The sequence below is a fragment of the Scyliorhinus torazame genome, chromosome 10, assembly GCF_047496885.1.
Source record: "Scyliorhinus torazame isolate Kashiwa2021f chromosome 10, sScyTor2.1, whole genome shotgun sequence".
Lineage (NCBI taxonomy): Eukaryota > Metazoa > Chordata > Chondrichthyes > Carcharhiniformes > Scyliorhinidae > Scyliorhinus > Scyliorhinus torazame.
In genome coordinates this window covers 145,530,467-145,553,432 of record NC_092716.1, presented here as the reverse complement: position 1 = coordinate 145,553,432, position 22,966 = coordinate 145,530,467, and the positions used below count along the sequence as shown (strand labels likewise).

General features: G+C 45.8%; 1 protein-coding gene across 1 annotated transcript in view; it reads left to right on the top strand.

Annotated features, from left to right (window-relative positions):
- Nucleotides 1-3,724: 3,724 nt before the first annotated feature.
- The window catches only part of LOC140430268 (astacin-like metalloendopeptidase), a 132,429-nt gene continuing 113,187 nt past the window's right edge, over nt 3,725-22,966 (top strand). The window contains exons 1-2 of the mRNA XM_072517692.1: nt 3,725-3,780; nt 11,332-11,510. Coding sequence (XP_072373793.1) covers nt 3,725-3,780; nt 11,332-11,510 — 235 coding nt within the window. The remainder of the gene's footprint in view (nt 3,781-11,331; nt 11,511-22,966) is intronic.

The window sequence follows — 22,966 nt, the reverse complement described above, 5'->3', positions numbered from 1 at the left end:
TGTTGGGGGGCCGTTCAAAATGGCCGCGGTCACTGTTCTCCCCATAAAGTCGGGCCCCTGCGCTCCGGGGTTTCCCTTTGCCCAGGGACCGCCCAACATGGCCGACGACTGTGGGTTTGCCATGTGGATGAGCCCCTGCCCTCCGAGGTTTCCCTTTGTCCAGGAATCTTCCCAAGTGGTTGCTTGCAGCGCCATTTTGTTCCAAGTCGCCACATGTGGTCTGTTGCCACCAGTTTAATGCCCAACATCTTTCTTCACCTACCTCTCCCTTATGATGTCTCCCCCCCCCCCCCCGTCTTCTTTTCCCTCATCCCATAGATAAACCTCCCACCTCCCTTTCTCCACTGCTTCTTCCCCTGGTTAACCCTCTGCCTGTTACCTGCCCTCCCCCGGCCAGGCGCCTTCCCCTTTTTGGGGGACGGGCCGCGGCCTCTCTTCTTGGTGAATCCTTGTTAGTGTGGTGGCCCCCCTCCCGGGGCTTGTTTCACTTCCTCCCGTTGCCCGATCTCTGGGCCACCATTTCACTCACCTTCCCCTGTGCTCAGCTGTACTTGATCATTCTTTCCTCTCTTACTGCTCTTGGGCGAAATTCTCCAACCCCCCGCCGGGTCGGAGAATCGCCGGGGGCTGGAGTGAATCCCGCCCCCGCCGGTTGCCGAAGTCTCCGGCACCAGAGATTCGGCGGGGGCGGGAATCGCGCCGCGCCGGTTGGCGGGCCCCCCCGCTCGATTCTCCGGCCCGGATGGGCCGAAGTCCCGCCGCTAAAATGCCTGTCCCGCCGGCGTAAATTAAATCACCTACCTTACCGGCGGGACAAGGCAGCGCGGGCGGGCTCCGGGTTCCTGGGGGGGGCGCGGGGCGATCTGGTCCCAGGGGGTGCCCCCACGGTGGCCTGGCCCGCAATCCGGGCCCACCGATCCGCGGGCGGGCCTGTGCCGTGGGGGCACTCTTTCCCTTCCGCCTCCGCCACGGTCTCCACCATGGCGGAGGCGGAAGAGACTCCCTCCACTGCGCATGCGCGGGAAACTCAGCGGCCGCTGACGCTCCTGCGCATGCGCCGCCCGGAGATGTCATTTCCACGCCAGCTGCCGGGGCACCAAAGGCCTTTTCCGCCAGCTGGCGGGGCAGAAATTCCTCCGGCGCCGGCCTAGCCCCTCAATGTTGGGGCTCGGCCCCCAAAGGTGCGGAGCATTCCGCACCTTTGGGGCGGCGCGATGCCCGTCTGATTTGCGCCGTTTTGGGCGCCAGTCGGCGGACATCGCGCCGTTTTTGGAGAATTTCGCTCCTTGTCTCCAAAACTAGGCAGTGTTCCCCCACGTAAAGCGATCGCTGTGGCAATGGTCTACTGTTTGCTTTAAGGCTAAAGTAGTAGCATAGCTAGAGGATTGGTTGATTTATCGAAAGCAAAGAGGGGGGATTAATGGGTGTTTCTCCAGTTGGCAATCAGTAGCTAGTGCTGTCCCTCAGGGATCAGTGTTGGGCCCACTATTGTTCACAATTTACATAGATGATTTGGAGTTGGGGACCAAGGGCAATGTGTCCAAGTTTGCAGATGACACTAAGATGAGTGGCAAAGCAAAAAGTGCAGAGGATACTGGAAGCCTGCAGAGGGATTTGGATAGTTTAAGTGAGTCGGCTAGGGTCTGACAGATGGAATACAATGTTGACAAATGTGAGGTTATTCATTTTGGTAGGAATAACAGCAAAAGGGATTATTATTTAAATGATAAAATATTAAAACATGCTGCGCTGCAGAGGGACTGTGGTGTCCTTGTGCATGAGTCGCAAAAAGTTGGTTTGCAGGTGCAGCAGGTGATTAAGAAGGCGAATGGAGTTTTGTCCTTAATTGCCAGAGGGATGGAATTTAAAACTAGGGAGGTTATGCTGCAACTGTATAAGGTGTTAGTGAGGCCACACCTGGAGTATTGTCTTCAGCTTTAGTCTCCTTACCCGAGAAAGGACGTATTGGCGCTGGAGGGTGTGCAGAGGAGATTCACGATTTTAATCCCAGAATTGACAGGGTTGGATTACGAGGAGAGGTTGAGTAGACTGGTACTGTACTCATTGGAATTTAGAAGGCGATCTTACAGAAACATATAAAATTATGAAGGGAATAGATGGGATAGATGAGGGCAGGTTGTTTCCACTGGCGGGTGAAAGCAGAACTAGGGGGCACTAGCCTCAAAATAAGGGGAAGTAGATTTAGGACTGAGCTCAGGAGGAACTTCTTAACCCAAAGGGTTGTGAATCTATCGAATTTCCTGCCCAGTGAACCAGTTGAGGCTCCTTCATTAAATGTTTTCAAGGTAAAGATAGATAGTTTTTTGAAGAATAAAGGAATAAAGGGTTATGGTGTTCAGGTGGGAAAGTGGAGCTGAGTCCACAAAAGATCAGCCATGATCTCATTGAATGGCGGAGCAAGCTCGAAGGGCCAGTTGGCCTACTCCTGCTCCTAGTTCTTATGTTCTTATGTTGGCTACACAGACTGTAAAAGAGAGAGAACTTTTTTTTCATTAAGACATTGCATTCTAAGAGTCTGATTCTGCAGGTTCTTCATTGCTGCCCCTGCTGCTGCTTCTCCAGTCCGTTCTCTGCAATTAACTTGTCAGCATCTGCAGGGACAGTAAAAAATGCTCCCTGCCTTGATACATGACCCAGAGCTTGATTGGGTACAGCATTCCAAATCTCATGCCATTTCTGTACAGCACGGCCTTCACTTTGTTAAATTAGGCCCTCTTGTGACCTTCCCAGCTGCAGTTTTTGGACTGCCTGGCCCATCCCAGGATTCTCTCCTGGTCCTGGTACCAGTGCATTCTTGCAATTATTGCTTTTGGCTGTTCCCAGGTTTTGGGCTTTGGTCGGAGCGACTGATGTGCTCTGTCGATTTCTGGTGGGTTGGGGAAGCTGTCCCTTCCCACCAGGTTACCCAGCATTTGGCCACATAGTCTGTGGGATTCCTACCCTCGATCCCTTCCGGTAGGCCCACAAATCGTAGGTTGTGCCGCCTCAATCGGTTCTCCTGATCCTCAACCTTTCCTCTCAGGTTGCCTTGTGTCGCGACCAGCCTTGTTCCAGGGCGACGATCTGATTACTCTGGTCCGTTGCAGCCCTCTCCAGATCTTTAATTGTTGCCTCCCGGGCCTACAGTTGTTTTTTGGCTTTGTCCAGGGCCACCTGCATGGTTGCCAGACCTTCGGCCACCGCACCATTCATCGCAGCTTGTATGTCTGATTTTGTTTCTTCTCGGTGTTCCTTCAACTCTCTTGAGAGGAACATCCTCCATCCCCTGGTGTGGGAGCTTCTCATGCGGCGGATCGGTTCCTCTCGCTTTGGCGAAGTCTGGGTTTCGCCGCCTCGTTTGCTGGTCGGTTCAACTGATTGTTGCTTGTCCAGGCTTTTACCACTCCTGGTCTCCACTCGTTCTCTGGGCTGGCTGTTGTTCGGCATATTTCCTTCTTTCTTTGTTTTGTTAGTGGTGTGGGGATGATTTGTATCGTTTGCGGGTGTTTTTCGAGCAAAACGTGTCTATTTTACAGGTTTGCGGGAGGACAGCCACCTGATGTGCGACTTCATAGTACATTCCCATCACCAGAGGTCCACAGCCTCTTCTCTGAGCATCCACTAATCCAACTGTCCTTTCCTTTGTTCTCTAAAAACCAACCCACTTGGGTAGTACCCAATCACTGCCTGTTGCCAGGCAGAAGACAACCTTGTGGCCAATTAAATGGTCACAAGTCAACCAATCGAACTGAGTCCCTCCGATTTCTCAGGTGCCAAAAAGTGAGTTCTGCTATTTGAAAGCTAGCACAGTATACTACTTTGTAACTTTCAAACATAAACAAAGGGATGCTGAAAAGGTAATAAAAAGAACTAAGGCAAATCACGAAAAGAAAACTAGCGCGGAAGACCAAAAAGGATAGCAAAAGCTTAAACAGGTACATAAAAGGGAAGAGAGTCGCTACGGTGAATGTTGGTCCCTTGGAAGATGAAATCGGTGAGTTAATAGCGGGGAACACAGAAAAGATGCTAAATCAATACTTTGCTTCAGTTTTCACGAGGAGGACATAATACCATTCCTATAGGAACGGGCAATTCAGAGGTAACAGAAAGAGTGGAACTTGGAACAATCAGCATCAATAGGGAAACAGTACTCAACAAACTCTTGGGCTTGAGGGCAGACAAATCCCCAGGGCCTGATTGCCTACATCCTAGGGTGTTAAAGGAAGTGGCAGCAGAGATAGTGGATCCATTGGTTATAATATTCCAAAATTCACTGAACATGGAAAGGTACCAGTGGATTGGAAAAATGCTAACATAACGGCCTTATTCAAAAAGGGAGGGAGGCAGAATGTGGGAAATTAGAGTTTAACATGTTGTTGGAATCAATTATCAAGGACATAATATCAGGACATTTGGAAAGCCAAAGCGTTACCCATCAGAGCTAGCATGGTTTTATGAAGGCCAAATCATGTTTGACTAATTTGCTTGAGTTCTTCGAAGATGTAACAAGCAAAGTGGATAATGGCGATCCTGTAGATGTAGTGTATCTGGACTTCCAGAAAGCGTTTGATAAGGTGCCGCACAGAAGGTTAATTCACAAGATGAGATCACATGGGATTAGGGGTAACTTATTAGCTTGGATAGAAGACTGGCTGACGGACAGGAGACAGAGAGTCGGGATAAATGTCGAATCCCTGGGGTGCTGGGGATGATCGGGGTGGGGGGGGGGAGGCAGGGTGGGGAGCACTGTCTACCCACGAAGCCTGCACTGATCCTCTACCTCCCACTCTCCCCGATCCACACCCATCAGACAGAGCACCGAGGCAGGTTTCAACGATGTTAACAGGTGTTAATTGTGAACAGATATACACAGTTTACGCCCTAGCCCCTATAATTTAACTGTGGCCTGTACCCGTGCCAACTTAACTGGTGTCTAACGTTGTGGCCTTGCGGACCCTAACACTACGCCTAGGTAGTACCCCAGACGGTACAGCAGAAATGGAGGCAGCCTGCTGTGACTCTAGCCCTGCGAGAAGAGACCCCGTTGGCGCACGTCTCCTGGGGCGACCCGGCCTGGTGCGGAACTACAGGCAGCAACTGCTGGACATTTGGGTCACGGCTGCATCGCAACAAAGAAGAGCAAGGTTAGGACTGTTTCAAAAATGTCACTGTTCGTTAGACTCGATGCTTTTGACAAGAGCGTGGAAGACTGGGCTCGGTACACGGAGCATATGCGCGATTTTTTTCACAGCGAACGTTATTAGTGGGGATGACCGCCAGAAGGTGATTCTTTTGACTGCCTGTGAGGCCACCACTTTCAGCGTCATAAAGAGCCCAAGCTATCCTGCGGCCCCAGACCCCAAGACGTTTGATGAATTGATGGCGCTCCTAATGAACCACTATGACCCCAAACTGTCGGTCATTGTCCAAAGTTACCAATTCAATACAGACAAGATAACCCTGTGGGAGTCTATTTCTGAGTTTTTTCATACTTCCGTAAATGTACGCAAGAGCACTGCGACTATAGGCCATCCCTACTGAAAATTTTATGAGATAGCCTTGTGTGTGGAGTTAACCACAGGGTGATCCAGCGGAAATTGCTGGCATAACCATCTACAGACCTTAAAAGGGCATTGAGATTTCCTTCACATGGGAGAGTATGGAGAAGGGTGTCCAGGGTACAACAGGGATGGAGGTGAATAGCGTAGGATGTCCTCCATAGGTGGCGCCCCCCAGGAACCGAACCTCTGGGATCCATCCGTTGCCTAAACACCATCAGGGTCAGGCCTGTTGGCTGAGGGCCGCTGCAGCCGGGAGAGACATAGTTTCATAGGAGTTTCATAGAATTTACAGTGCAGAAGGAGGCCATTCGGCCCATCGAGTCTGCACCGGCTCTTGGAAAGAGCACCCTACCTAAGGTCCACACCTCCACCCTATCCCCATAACCCAGTAACCCAACCCAACACTAAGGGCAATTTTGGACACTATGGGCAATTTAGCATGGCCAATCCACCTAACTCGCACATCTTTGGACTGTGGGAGGAAACCGGAGCACCCGGAGGAAACCCACGCACACACGGGGAGGATGTGCAGACTCCGCACCGTTCATCTCCCCTGAACAACTTGAAAAGGATCCATAGAGGTGTGGCACCAGTAGCTGGAGGAACCGCATGGACCCAGCAATGGCAGGTCAGCCAACAAGCGCATCACCCTGGTCAAGGGACACACCCGCCCAGAGCAAGGACCATAAGATGAAGGACCATAATTAGGCCATTTGGCCCATTGAGACTGGTCCACCATTCGATCAAGGCTGAAATGTAGCCCATCTCCATTCTCCTGCCTTCTCCCCATAATCCCTCATCCTCATTAATCAAGATATCCCCTTCTTAATCGAGAACATCGAAAGAGCCTCTTATCTCTTACTCAGGATAAGGTACTCAGTCCGGTTTGAGATGCCCAAGCACTCTTTATTTTCAATAATTCACTTGCACAGCATGAAATCGAAAAACATTTAAGAATACATTGAAACGGTCTTGAGATACTGAAGAGCTTCAAGATAGAAGTAACCCCAGATTTATAAAATAACAGTCATTTCAACAAAGGCCTTTTTAAAAGTAATTTTCACGAATGCTTCAAGGCTCTTGGATGGCTAAAATTCTTCTCCTAATCAGTCATACGGACCACATTCTTAAGGGAATCTTTATCTTTAGTTTAGTCCCTTATTTACTTTCATTGGTTCCAATTCTCAGCTGAAGCTTTCTGATTTATTCAAACAACTGTCTACCACTTAGAACATGATATGTTATCAGGCATTGGTCATGACTCAACATTCACTAATGTCCATCAAATTAATTAAATGTCTACGTGCATCTGCCATGTATGCCATTTCTATAAAGATATGCTTGCACTAACCTTGTTTTTGATACAATTTTATGACTAAATGTGTTGTGGAACAATGGTCTATTCATTATGAAGGCCTTCTGAAAGTGTCTTTTGAAACAATATTAGCTTTGTTCAGCAATTCTAAAATTTATAGCTGAAACCATGACTTTGGCTTTGTGGATATTTCATTTTCTGCCTTAGTACTGAATTTAAAAATTATATGGCAGCTCTTCTTAAAGGTCCCAAATAAATCAATGAAGCAATCAGTAAATCAATAAATCTAATCAATCAGCACCAAGGATCCTCCACCTAGAGCAACCCGACGAAGTCAAGTGCATACAATTGATTTGCATCATCTCACTGCGGGTTTCCCACATCAAAGTCACCATCCAGGTGAATGGTCACCCACTGGTAATGGAACTGGACACAGGTGCTGAGGTCTCAGTGATAGGACGGTAGACGTTCGAAAAAATCAGGACGCGAATCCAGGGTTTGAACGTGAGTGACACCGGCTCAAGTCTGCTGGGCCATGATGGGCTGCAGAGGCTCCTTGTGGACTGGCTGTGGATTTTTTGGATGGGCACTGGAGGTTCATACAAAGTCCTGGGGAAGTATCGGAGGTTTTCCAGGAGTTCCTGGGTGAGATTAAAGGTACCCTGGCCAAGATTCATGTAGATCCTGAGGCTCAACCGAAGTACTTAAGGGCCCGCTCAGTTCCCTACACATTGATGACAAGGGTAGATGATGAGCTCAACTGCTTGGAATGCAATGGAATCATCCGGCTGGTACAATTTGCAGATTGGGTAGGCCTGTAGTCTCAGTACTGAAACCAGATAAAACCATTTGCCTGTGTGGGGATTACAAGCTAGCAGTGAACAAGGCTTATTTCTTGGACAGATACCTGATGCCGTAAATAGAGAATTTCTCTGCAAAGCTGTCTGGAGGACACTCTTCCTAATCTCGACATGAGTCACGCATGCCTCCTCGAATTGGATATAGACATGGCTTCCATAGAATTTGTGACCATTAATACCCACAGAGGGCTCGATGAATATACAAGGTTGCCATTCAGGGTGTCATTGACTTGCGCTATTTTCAGAGAGTCATGAAGAACATCCTCCAAGGACTACTGCGAGTAGCAGTTTACTTGGATGGCACCCAGGTCACCGGAGCCACCAAAAGTAGCACCTGACCATCTTGCGGGAAGTACGTCCATTTTCCAAGACCGGTGTCCGTCCACCTTAAGACATCAAAACCAAAAGGAAAATGCTGGAAAATCTCAGCAGGTCTGGCAGCATCTGTAGGGAGAGAAAAGAGCTAACATTTTGAGTCCAGGTGACCCTTTGTCAAAGCTAAAGACAGAGAAAGTGGGAAACATTTATACTGTGGAGTGAGAATGAAAGACCAGTCATAGCCACAGAAACCCAGGCAAACGGGGTGCTAATAACCAGAGAAACCAAGGGGAAAGAGTGCTAATGGCAGTCCCCAGAGAGAACAAAAGGTGTGAAAGGCCAAACTGCAGAGAAACAAACATCAGAGGGTAAACTGTGACAGATGTAGATGTGGGGGGGGAGGGGCAGGGGGAAGCAAAGGGGAAAAGAGTAACGAAAGATGGATAAGATGGGATAAGATAAGTGAATATATATAAAGAAAGACGAGAGAAAGAAATGGTAAAAAACAGTTAAAATTAAATTTGATGAAAACAAATGGGTCGAGGTGGGTAGAGCTAATTAACTGAAGTTGTTGAATTTGACGTTGAGACCGGAAGGCTGTGGCGTGCCAAACCGGAAGATGAGATGTTGTTCCTCCAGTTTGTGTTGAGTTTCACTGGAACATTGTAGCTAGCCAAGGACAGACATGTGGGCATGGGAGCAGGGTCTTGTGTTAAAATGGCAAGCAACGGGAAGGTCAGGGTCCTGAATGCGCACGGACCGAAGGTGCTCAACAAAGCGATCACCCAGTCTGCGTTTGGTCTCTCCGATATAGAGGAGACCACATTGGGAGCAGCGAATGCAATAGACCAAATTGGACGAGGTGCAAGTGAAACGCTGCTTAATCTGGAATGTGTGTTTTGGGCCTGGGATGTTAAGCATGAAAGAGGTAAAGGGGCAGGCGTTACACCTTCTGGTCCCATGGGTGATGGGAGAGGTGTTTGGTATGGTGGAAGAGTGGACTAGATTATCTCTGAGGGAACGGTCTCTACGGGTTGCTGATCAAGACCACTCCCTCCGCAGACACCGTTCACTCCCAGAGCAAAATGTGTTTTAATGCAAAAGAGGTCATGTACTTAGGGCACCATGTTATCCAAGATGGCTTGCACCCAGTATAAGAAGGTGCGAGCAACCAAACAAGCCTCCACGCTTGAGAACTCAACCTAATTGCGGTCGTTCTAAGGACTTGTGAATTATGTTGAGAAATTTATCCATAACTTGGCCACCAGCCTCGAACCATTGCATGCGCTATTGAAAAAACACAAGGGGCGAAATTCTCCGGAAACGGCGCGCTGTCCGCCGACTGGCGCTCAAAACGGCGCCAATCAGACGGGCATCGCGCCGCCCCAAAGGTGCGGAATGCTCCGCATCTTTGGGGGCCGAGCCCCAACATTGAGGGGCTAGGCCGACGCCGGAGGAATTTCCGCCCCGCCAGCTGGTGGAAACGGCCTTTGGTGCCCCGCCAGCTGGCGCGGAAATGACATCTCGGGGCGGCGCATGCGCGGGAGCGTCAGCGGCCACTGACAGTTTCCCGCGCATGCGCAGTGGAGGGAGTCTCTTCTGCCTCCGCCATGGTGGAGACCGTGGCGGAGGCGGAAGGGAAAGAGTGCCCCCACGGCACAGGCCCGCCCGCGGATCGGTGGGCCCCGATCGCGGGCCAGGTCACCGTGGGGCACCCCCTGGGGTCAGATCGCCCCGCGCCCCCCCCAGGACCCCGGAGCCCGCCCGCGCCGCCTTGTCCCGCCGGTAAGGTATGTGGTTTAATCTATTCCGGTGGGACAGGCATTTTAGCGGCGGGACTTCGGCCCATCCGGGCCGGAGAATCGAGCGGGGGGGGCCCGCCAACCGGCGCGGCGCGATTCCCGCCCCCGCCGAATATCCGGTGCCGGAGATTTCGGCAAGCGGCGGGATTCACGCCAGCCCCCGGCGATTCTCTGACCCGGCGGGGGGTCGGAGAATGTCGCCCAAGGTCTGGGCATGGAGAACACCGCAAGAAGAAGCTTTCGCCAAGGTGAAGCAGTGACTGTCGTCATCAGGGTTGTTAACCCACTACGACCCCTCAAAGCATATTTTGGTCACTTGTGGTGCCTCCCCAAGAGGAAGCCAGCATCTAGGATGGTCCCATTTGGGACCTGGAGTGTTGCCTTGTTGGTGTATTTCCTAACTGTGAGTAGGAAATAAACTACTTTTGACTTACCTTTTCGGGGCTCCGATAAACTTCAAAAGGGCAAATTTTCAAAAGGAAAAATTGGTGGAGTGGACAGATGCATGAGAATGCAGAGAAGTGTGAGGTAATGAATTCTGGTTGGAAAAAATAGACTATCAAATTATGGTTAAAATTCTTAAAGGTAGTGGAGGAGCAGCGGGACCTGGATGCAAATGTGCATAAATCATTGAAGGTGGCAAGACAGGTGGAGAGAGCAATTAATAAAACATATAGTATTCTGGGTTTTATTATTAGGGGAATAGAGTACAAGAGCAGGGAGGTTATGCCGAAAGTATACAAAACACTAGTTTGACTTCACCTGGAATATTGTGTGCCGTTCTGGGTATCCTAATATAGGAAAGATGTGAACGCATTGGAGAGAGTGCAGAGGAGGTTCACAAAAATGGTTGCACAGATGAGCCTTTTCAATTATGAGGATAGATTGAAGAGATTGTGACTCGTCCCCTTGGAGAGGAGATGCATTACAATAGATCTGATAGAGATGTTCAAAATCATGAGGGGCCTGGACAAGTAGATAAGGAGAAAATGTTCCCACACATAAAAAGGACCAAGAATGAGAGGGCAAAGATTTAAAGGGACTTGCAAAAGAAGCAAATGCAAAGTGAGATAGGCACTTAAGTCATGTTGGTCGTTTGAAGACCTGGTGCAGGCACGATGGGCCAAACGGCCTCCTGCACCGTAACAATTCTGTGATTCTGTGTGAAGCATCATCGTGAAGCCTGTGTTTAATATAAATAGAAATAAGGATGAGTTGCTGCTTGTCAAGAACAGGAACAGGTAGTTTTTTACTCAATGTTTGGGAACTGTCAAGGCATTTGTAGTTCCCATCACTGGACATAATCACAGAGTAGGCAATAAACCAGAAATTCTTGTGGTTTGTATGAATTAATTCCAACATCATGTGTATTTGCCAACTCTCCTATTGAGATGCACAGATTAATTTTGTCAAATTTTGGTATTGTCTTAATATCTGTTGCACCAAAATCCATTTGTTTTTAACTCCTTTCTTAGGTGCTTTGCATCTGTTGGATACAGAGGAAGTGCACAGACAATATCACTGCAAGTACCTCAGTGTATATTCTTTGGTGTGATACAACATGAATTTCTACACGCAATCGGTTTCCACCATGAGCATTGTAGGAGTGACCGGAATAAATATGTCAGGATATTTTGGGAGAATGTCATGCCTGGTAAGAAAATTTAAATATCCAGTTTCATTCTTGGTATATATTTACCGAACATTTGTGCACATTAACTTAAATTTACTACAACTTAATTTATTTTTGCTGTTGAATATTCGGAACAGGCAAAACTCGAGAATAGAATCATAGAATCTCTACAGTGTGGAAGGAGGCCATTCGGCCCGACGGGTCTGCACCGGCTCTTGGAAAGAGTACCCTACCTAGGCCCAGATCCGACCCTATCCCCATCACCCTATCCCCATCACCCAGTAACCCCACCTAACCTTTTGGACACTAAGGGGCAATTTTTGCACAGCCAATCCACCCAACCTGCACTTCTTTGGACTGTGGGAGGAAACCGGAGCACCTGGAGGAAACCCATGCAGACACGCGGGGGAGTGCAAACTCCACCCAAACAGTTAGCCGAGGCCGGAATTGAATCCGGGTTACTGCCGCTGTAAGGCAGCAATGCTAACCACTGTGACACCGTGCGCCCAAACAATGATTTTATTTTTTTTTCTTATTCGTTTATGGGATGTGAGTTGCTGACTAGGCCAACACTTATTGCCCATCCCTAGTTGCCCTTGAGAAAATGGTGGTGGACCACCTTCTTGAACCGCTGGAGTCCCTGTGTAGGCACACCCACAGTGCTGTTAAGCAGAGAGTTGGGTTCTCTCTTGGTGTGGGTTCTCTCTTGGTGTGACCTGAATGTTACTTGCTTTGTTAATACACGCCTGGATACTATACGCCTGGATACTATCCAGGTCTTGCTGCATTTGTACATGGACTGCTTTAGTATCTGCGGACTTGCAAATGGTGCTGAACGTTGTGCAATCATCAATGATCATCTCCACTTTTGATCTTATGACGGAAGGAAGGTCATTGATGAGGCAATTGAGGACACTACCCTGAGGAACTCCTGCAGTGATGTCCTGGAGCTGAGAAATTTACCCTCAACCACCACAACCATCTTCCTTTGTGCAAGGTATGGCTCCAACCAGCAGAGTGTTTTCCCCCTGTTTACCATTCTCTCCAGATTTGGTCGGTTTCCTTGATTCTACAGTCAATAAATGACTTAATGTCAAGGGCCGTCACTCTCACCTCATTTCTGAAGTTCAGAATTTTATTCATGGTTGAAGTCTGTATTGAGGTGGAAAGCTGAGTGTTCCTGAAAGCACCCAAGTAGGTTATTGTGAACCAAATGCCCGATGGTAGCCTTTTTACTGACCCCTTCCATCTCTTTACTGATGATTGGTAGTAGACTGATGGGACTGTAATTGGCCGGGTTGGATTTGCACTGCCTTTCGTACCTGGATAGTTTTCTACATTGCCTGGTAAATGCCAATCCTGCAGCTGTACTGCAACAGCTTGGCTAGGGATGTTATGCGCCAGGGTTTAGACAACCCCAAAGTGTATCATGGAGTTCACCTGACCCACAACTTTTAATAGATTGTGGTATGGGGAACACACGGCTCACTCTACAGGCGTGGTAGAGCAGAAATGAAAAAGTATTTTTTAAAGAAAAACAATGTTTATTCTATGAACTCAAGTTAACCTTTTTAAAACATACAGTGAGCATCTCAGCAACCATTAATTCTGTTATGGGCGAGGTGTTTTCAGAACCCCAAAATGTATCATGGAGTTCAACCAACCTCTCCCTTTAATGTATTTGTTGCTTTTCCTAGCACACGGCTTGTTCCCTAGGTGTGGGATTACAATTCTGGACACGTGGGTTTCTAAACACAAAACAATGTTTATTCCATGAACTCAACTTATAACATCTTAAATAAACATTGAATCTCTTAACACCCCTTACTTCAAAGATAACTCAGAAAATATTGCAACAGTAAATAATTCCTCAAAATGTTTCTTCAAACTTCCAAGAGACTTCACACCTTCAAACAGAACCACATCAGGTTAAAGGATTTACTATTATGAGTTTAAATCACCCAAATGATCCAGAGATAGTCTTTCATGGCAGATATCACAGCAAATCCAGCTCACTGCAAAACACAGACACACACCCAGCTCTTTTCCTCCAAACTGTAGCTCTCTGGAAACACACAGACACACACAAGTTATTTTTCAAAACTGAAACTAAAAACTGTAAAATGGCTGATCTAAAGCCCAGCTCCACCCACACTCTGACATCACTGTTTTCTGAAAGGTACATTGCTTAAACATCCATGTCTTAAAGGTACACTCACATTACACCTCCCCCAAGAAAAGAAAATAACCCATCAACTTCAAGATGGTTTCATTTTTCACTTTTGCACCATCCACTAAGAAATGTACACAGTAAATATACCTTTTTGTTTCACAAAAAAAACCACACGCAAACAGGCATAATAATATAGTCCATTTTTCTTTGTTCTTCTTCCTCCAAGCAAAATCCTTCTCGATTGACAGTCTCTTTGAACAAAGTCTCTGCACGATCCATCCATTCCTCTACTCCTTGGCATTTCTCTTTAGAATCAGATAATTTAGTTCAATCTGACCACAGAGTCCCTTGCAATTCTCCAATACAGGAACATTGGTGATCACAGCTTTCAGGCAGTCAAATGCCTGTTGAAAGTCCGCTGTCCATTGGAATTTTTGATGTTTCATTAGCAAGTCCATCAGTGGAGCAATCACGCCACAAACCTTTTGCATAAATGTTCGATCAAATCCACTCATGCTAAGGAATCGCATTATTTCCCTTCGGCTTGAGGGTATCGGAAACTCCTCCAGGAAAGTGATTTGGGCTTCTCCAAATTCACTTTCGGCTAGGTTCATCACCAAACCCGCCTCCTGAAGTCGATCGATGAACTCCATACAATGTTTTAAATGTTCTTTCCATGTCTGGAAGTTGAAAATAAAAGCAGATTATCCCAATTTCTCAATGCAATCCTCCAAACGCGGGATAGGTTAAGAGTCCGTTCTTGTAACTGCATTCAACTTTCGATAGTCCACACACAACCATTGGGTACCGTCTGATTTAGGTACCATCACTATGGGTGAGCTCCATTGGCTGCAACCCACTTAAATTATGCCATTTGTAAGCATACTCTCAATCTCTTTGTTAACCTGTGCCAATTTTAAAGGATTAAGTCTACATGGATGTTGTTTGATAGGAACAGCATTTTCCACATCTATATCATGTATAGCCATTTTAGTACTTCCCAATTTATCTCTACAAACATGCCCATGTGATATCAATAACTCTTTCAGGTCAGTTCGTTTTTCCTCTGGAAGGTAACTTAACAATTCATCCCAAATTTTAAGAACATCCTCATTTTCCAATTTAATTTGAGGTATGTCAAATTCACAGTCATTTGGATTTGGTTCGTCACTTTGAGTTAGAATCATTAAAACTTCCTTTTTCTCTCCTTCCCTTTCAAGGTACCTTTTAAGCATATTCACATGACACACTTGGTGAGTCTTCCTTCTTTCTGGTGTTTTTACCACATAATTCACCTCACTTAATTTCCTTTCAATCTGATACAGTCCACAAAACCTAGCTTTTAAAGGCTCCCCTATCACTGGTAACAACACTAAAACTTGATCCCCACTGGCAAAACTACGAACTTTGGATTTCTTGTGCGCTACCCGTTTCATCACATTTTGTGCAACTTTCAAATGTTGTCTAGCCAATTCACCTGCTCTATTTAATCGTTCCCTCAAATTTGACATGTAATCCAATAGTGTAATTTCCGATTTCTCACCCACCAATTTTTCCTGAATCAATTTAAGTAGTCCTCTTACCTCATGACCAAAAATTAGTTCAAAAGGATGCATCCCTAATTGCAAACAATACGAATGGAATTCCTTTATCCCAATCCTCTGGATAATCTTGACAATACGTCCTCAACATTGTCTTTAATGTCTGATGCCACCTTTCTAACGCTCCCTGCGATTCTGGATGGTACGCAGTTGATTTAAATTGTTTTATTCCGAAGCTATCCATAACTTCTTTGAATAACTTTGAAGTAAAACTTGTTCCTTGATGCGATTGAATTTCTGTGGGTAGTCCATATCTAGTAAAGAATTTAAGTAACTCCTCCACAATCCTTTTAGCTGTAATATTACGTACTGGAATGGCCTCTGGAAACCTAGTCGACACATCCATTGCAGTCAAAAGATATTGATTCCCACTTTTTGTTTTAGGAAGCGGTCCTACACAATCGATTAGGACCCTTGTATAAGGTTCCTCAAATGCTGGAATGGGTATTAAGGGCGCTGGTTTTATCACTGCTTGAGGTTTCCCTATCACTTGACATTCATGACATTTTACATAGATCGAATTTACAGTGCAGAAGGAGGCCATTCGGCCCATCGAGTCTGCACCGGCTCTTAGAAAGAGCACCCTACCCAAGTCCACACCTCCACCCTATCCCCATAACCCAGTAACCCCACCCAGCACTAAGGGCAATTTAGGACACTAAGGGCAATTTAGCATGGCCAATCCACCTAACCTGCACATCTTTGGACTGTGGGAGGAAACCGGAGCACCCGGAGGAAACCCACGCAGACACGGGGAGAACGTGCAAACTCCGCACAGACAGTGACCCAGCGGGGAATCGAACCTGGGAACCTGGAGCTGTGAAGCAGTTGTGCTAACCACCTTGCTACCGTGCTGCCCTAATTGACAAAATTTAACTACATCTTTATGTAGTCCAGGCCAATAAAAATGTTTCTGGATTTTAGCTTGAGTTTTCCTTATTCCCAAATGACCTCCCACTGGTACCTCATGTGCAACTCGCAACACCTCCTTTCTATACCCTATCGGCAATACTACTTGATGAACTTCTGCCCACTCTTCATCCGCCTACATATGTAAAGGTCTCCATTTTCTCATCAAGACATCATTTTTACGGTAATAACTCTCTGGTAACTCTCAGATTCCTCTTCCGTATATGCTTTCTGATATATCCGTTTTATTTCTGCATCTTTCTGTTGTAACTCCGCCAATTTTCCTGAACTAAAAATGTCCGCCTCATCCTCCCTGTTCTTGTTCTTTTTCAACCATCTGATCAAAAATCGTTTCTGATAATTGCACTTCAGCTTCATCTTCACTCTTTGATTTCTCCTTGTCTTAACCTGTGACTTTGCGACCTTGTTACTACACAATCCGAAAAAATCCCAGGATATTCGTCCTTCAACACATAAGTTGTCTGATTTTCCACTGGCTTATCAACCACAGTAGGCATCACTCCCACCTGCGATCCATCTATATATTACCCAAGCCAAACTGTATTCCTAGACAAGGTAGTTTAACTATTACTCCTACTACCACTTCACCACTCTTCACTGGACTTTCTAACCTTACCTTGTATCATAGATTATCATAGAATTTACAGTGCAGAATGGTATATAATGGAACGCTACTCCTCTCACCCTGAATTCCACATGTCACCACCTTTCTATACCCTATCGGCAATACTACTTGATGAACTTCTGCCCACTCTTCATCCGCCTACATATGTAAAGGTCTCCATTTTCTCATCAAGACATCATTTTTACGGTAATAACTCTCTGGTAACTCTCAGATTCCTCTTCCGTATATGCTTTCTGATATATCCGTTTTATTTCTGCATCTTTCTGTTGTAACTCCGCCAATTTTCCTGAACTAAAAATGTCCGCCTCATCCTCCCTGTTCTTGTTCTTTTTCAACCATCTGATCAAAAATCGTTTCTGATAATTGCACTTCAGCTTCATCTTCACTCTTTGATTTCTCCTTGTCTTAACCTGTGACTTTGCGACCTTGTTACTACACAATCCGGAAAAATCCCAGGATATTCGTCCTTCAACACTTAAGTTGTCTGATTTTCCACTGGCTTATCAACCACAGTAGGCATCACTCCCACCTGCGATCCATCTATATATTACCCAAGCCAAACTGTATTCCTAGACAAGGTAGTTTATCTATTACTCCTACTACCACTTCACCACTCTTCACTGGACTTTCTAACCTTACCTTGTATCATAGATTATCATAGAATTTATAGTGCAGAATGGTATATAATGGAACGCTACTCCTCTCACCCTGAATTCCACATATCAACACCTTTTCTGGCAACATTCTTCCCAAACTACATAATTCCTCATCTCTTACCATTAAAGATTGACTAGCCCCTGTATCTCTTAAAATTGTGACTTCTTTACCTGCTCCTCCTGATACACATGTGTAAACTTTACCCACACAAGTAAATTCCTTAAAGACATCTGGCACCTACTTAACAATTACTTCTTGAACAGGCTGTGCAATCGTTTGCACCTCCTTCATTTCCCTTGGGCTTTCCTTTACCACTCTTAACAAATCCCACTGTCTTATCCTGTTTTACCACATCAGACTTCACAGTGCTTTTCTTCAACCACCAACACTGTGACTTCACATGGCCTAGTTTATCACAGTGAAAACATTTGAAACTTTTCATTTCTTTTCCACCCTCCTGGATTTCTTTTTTAATTTGAGGTACACTCTCTTTATTGTCTCCCATCAGATCACCTTTACCTTTATCACTTGAGTATTTCTCATGTCCCCAGTTTCTACCCCTCACCGGCTGAAACTGATGTCGGAAACCAGTCTTTGATTTATGAACTAATTCATAATCATCTGCCATTTCTGCTGCAAATCCCGAAGTTTTAACCCTCTGTTCTTCCACATGAGTTCTCACTACATCAGGAATTTAATTTTTAAACTCCTCCAAAAGTATAATTTCTCTGAGAGCTTCATACGTTTGGTCTATTTTCAAAGCCCTTATCCACCTATCAAAATTACTCTGTTTGAGCCTTTCAAACTCCATGTAAGTTTGACCAAATTCTTTCCTTAAATTTCTAAACCTTTGTCTGGAAGCTTCAGGCCCTACCTCATATGCACTTAAGATGGATTTCTTCCCCTCCTCATACGTTCCAGATACCTCGTCCGGTAGTGATGCAAACACTTCACTAGCTCTACCTACCAGCTTTGTTTGAGTCCGTAATACTCACATGCCCTGTGGCCATTTAATTTGTTTAGCTACCTTCTCAAATTATATGAAAAAGGCTTCCACTTCCTTCTCGTCAAACCTTGACAGTGCTTGGACATATTTAAATAGATTCCCACCAAGCCTTCGACTATGACGCTCTTTCTCACTGTCCTCATCACTATCATCCAACTGTACGTTTCCCTTTACATCTGCCAATTTTAACTGATTATCATGTTTCATGGCCATTTTCTGAAGTTCAAACACCCTCTCTTTATCTTTTTCCCTGATCTGTATCTCCCTTTCTTACTACTTATTGCAAGCCCGTCGCCACCAGGAGCAGGCGGTATAACACCCAGGACAAGACCTTCATCAGGTCCGAGGTCCAGCGACTGCTTCGGGACAGTGTCATCGAGGCCAGCAACAGCCCCTGGAGAACCCGAGTGGTAGTCATTAAAACTGGGGAGAAACACCGAATGGTCATGGACGACAGCCAGACCATCAGTCGGTACACGCAGCTCGCGCGTACCCACTCCTACGCATATCTGATATGGTCAATCAGATTGCGCAGTACCGGGTCTTCTCAATGATTGATCTAAAATCCGCCTACCACCAGCTCCCCACCCATAAATCCGACCGCCCATACACTGCCTTCGAGGCGGACGGTCGTCTCTACCATTTCTTAGGGTTCCCTTTGGCGTTACTAATGGGGTCTCGGTCTTCCAAAGGGAGATGGACCAAATGGTTTTCCGGTACGGTTTGCGGGCCACGTTCCCATACTTAGACAATGTCACCATCTGCAGCCATGATCAGCAGGACCATGATGGCAACCTCGCTAAATTTCTCCGCACCGCCACTTTCCTCAATCTTACTTGTAATAAAGAGAAGTGCGTGTTCAGCACGACCCGCTTAGCCATCCTCGGCTATGTGGTCCAGGGGCAGCACGGTAGCATTGTGGATAGCACAATTGCTTCACAACTCCAGGGTTCCAGGTTCGATTCCGGCTTGGCTCTCTGTCTGTGTGGAGTCTGCACATCCTCCCCATGTGTGCGTGGGTTTCCTCCGGGTTCTCCGGTTTTCTCCCACAGTCCAAAGATGTGTGCAGGTTAGGTGGATTGGCCATGCTAAATTGCCCTTAGTGTCCAAAATTGCCCTTAGTGTTGGGTGGGGTTACTGGGTTATGGGGATAGGGTGGAGGTGTTGACCTTGGGTAGGGTGCTCTTTCCAAGAGCCGGTGCAGAATCGATGGGCCGAATGGCTTCCTTCTGCACTGCAAATTCCATGATAATCTCTGATTTATTTTTCTTTTTGTTCTGCTAGGGCTATTCTTTCTTTTCTCCTTTCTTCTCTCTCTTTTCTTTTTCATCTCTCTCTCTTTCTTTTTTCTCTCGCTCTATTTCTCTTTCTTGTTCCTCTCTCTCACTCTCGTATTCAAGCCACTTTAATTCTTTCCCATGTTCCATTTGTTTCATTTGCAACTGAAGTTTTGCCATTTTCAATGAGTCAAACTCTATCTCAGGCAACTTTAAATGCTTAACCACTGCCATAATTACCTCACCTTTTCGCATTTTGTCAGGTAATGTTAACTGCAATATTCTTGCCAAACCTAACAGTCTGCTTTTCATTTCTGTCCGTAAAGTACTACGTGTGACATTCTCCACCCCCAAAAACCTCTGAGCCTCTGAAAGAGCCATTGTTCACAACACTCTCCCCACTTAAACTAAAATACCACAACGGTAAAGCAACAATCCTTCACTGTCTTTAAGTTCACAAAAGCCAATCCAATAGATAGACTTTTATCCCCCTTGAGCCCCAAATTGTTATGGGAGAGGCGTTTTCAGAACCCCACAATGTATCATGGAGTTCAACCAACCTGTCCCTTTAATTGTATTTGTTGCTTTTCCTAGCACACGGCTTGTTCCCCTGGAGTGGGATTACAATTCTGGACACGTGGGTTTTTAAACACAAAACAATGTTTATTCCATGAACTCAACTTAACACCTTGAATAAACATTGGATCTCTTAACACCCCTTACTTCAAAAATAACTCAATGTTCCTTCAACCTTCCAAGAGACTTAACACCTTTAAATAGAATCATATTGGGTTGAAGGCTTTACTATTATGAGTTTAAATCACCCAAATGATCCAGAGATAGTCTTTCATGGCAGATATCACAGCAAATCCAGCTCACTGCAAAACACAGACACACACCCAGCTCTTTTCCATCAAACTGCAGCTCTCTGGAAACACACAGACACACACACAAGCTCTTTTTCAATGAAACTAAAAACTGCAAAATGGCTGATCTAAAGCCCAGCTCCACCCACACTCTGACATCATTGTTTTCTTAAAGGTAATTTGCTTAAACATCCATGTCTTAAAGGTACTCTCACATAACAATTCAAATACAACCCCCAAAGAATACAACACTAAGTAATCCTTTAAGCCTTCCTTTTAACATCCATAAGACATAAATCACCTTTTACCAGAAGCACATCAGGTTAAAGTCACGACTGTCATTAGTTTTGAATCACCAGGATCGATTTACAGTCTTACGATTACAGAGCGAGACTCTAATACACCTTCTGGCTGTGACTGCACCTATCCAGCTCTGAAAACTAAACTAAAACACTCTCTGCAGCAAACAGCCTAAAACAAAAGTAAAATGCTGACAGACAGCCCAGCTGCACCCACTCTCTGACATCACTGCAGTAATAAACACCCATTTCTTAAAGGTACCCTCACTCCAGATACTTATATACACACCCATTTATAAACACCCATTTCTTAAAGGTACTCTCACATGACAGGGGCACAGTAAGTTCTGGAGCTCATGTCTTCAATCGTATTGCCAGAATACTGTCAAGGGCCCATAACCTTTGCAGTACCCAATGCCTTCAGCTGTTTCTTGGTATAATGTGAAGTGAATCAAATTGGCTTAAGATTTACACTTGTAATGATGGGGTCCTTCGGAAGAGGTCAGGGTGGATCATTCACCCGGTACTTCTCTCTGATGATTGTTGCAAATGCTTCAGCCTTATTTCTTGCACTTTTGTGCTGAGCTCTCATCATCGAAGATGGGGATATTAATGCCACCTTGTCATCCAGTGAGTTGTTTAGTTGTCTGCCATCATTCACAACTGGATGTAGCAGGATCGCAGAACTTGGATCTGATCCATTGGTTGTAGAATTGCTTCTCCCTGTCTTATCACTTGCTGCTAATGGTGTTAGTGACACATGTAGTACTGTGTTACAGCTTCACCCGTTTGACACTTCCTTTTTAGATATGCCTGGTGCTTCTGGCATCCTCTCTGCATTATTCATTGAACCAGGGATGACCTCCTGGCTCACTGGCAGGGAATATGCAGGCCATGAGGTTACAGATTGTGGTTCAGTACAATTCTGGAGTCTGCTGCAGATGGCCTATAGTGCCTCATGGATGTCCAGCCTTGAGTTGCTCAGTCTGTTCGGAATTTAGCATGGTGATGGAACCATATAACACGATGAAGCGTATCCTGAATTTGAAGATGGGACTTTATCTTCACAAGGACTGTGCAGTGGTTACTCCTGTCAATACTATCATGGATAGATGCTCTGCAGCAGGCAGGCTGATGAGGATGAGGTCATGTGTGTTTTTCCCTCTTGTTTTTCTGATATCACCTACTACAGACCAAGTTTAGCAGTTATTTCCTTCAGGAACCAGCCAGTTTGGTTGGTAATCGTATTACCAAGGCAGCCTTGGTCATGGACATTGAAGTCCCCCATCCAGAGTACATTATGAGCCCCTTGCTGTGCTCAGTGGTGATCCATGTGGAGGAGTACTGATGCATCAGCTGAGAGGATGTGGTTCATGATTATCATCAAGAGGTTTCCTTGCCCATGTTTGACCTGATACCATGATCCGGAGACATTCTTCCCTGGTTAACTCCCTTCTGTGTTACCACCTTGCTGGGTCTGGCACGACGTTGAGAAAGGACATACTGAGGGATGGTGATGGTGGTATCTGGGGCATTATCTGTAAGATGTGATTCTATGAGAATAACTTTGTCAGGATGTTGCTTGCATTCATTTAGCCAACCCATCTAGCCTCCAAATGCTCATAAGAAGGATTTCACAGGGTCAGCAGAGTTGAGTTTGTTGTTTCCGTTACATGTGTCGATGTCAGGTCATCCATCGAGTTTAGTTCCTTTTAGACTTTTTAGCGATTTGATACAACTAAGTGGCTAGCTAGGCCATTTCAGAGGTCATTTAAAAGTCAACCATATTGCTGTGGGTCTGGAGTCACATGTAGAACAGACAGGTGAGAATAGATGGCAGAATTCATTTTCCGACGGTCATAAGTGAACCAGAACCACAATCGACAATGTTCATCATTAGACTTTTAGTTCCAGATTTTTATTCTAAATTTGGGAGATAAATCCAAAGCTGCAAGAGGCTGTGTGCCTGGGTTTAGCCATGGCGAATGTTTAGACTTGTCATACTATGGAGAGGAGTCTTTTCTATAAGTATGTTTCAGTGAA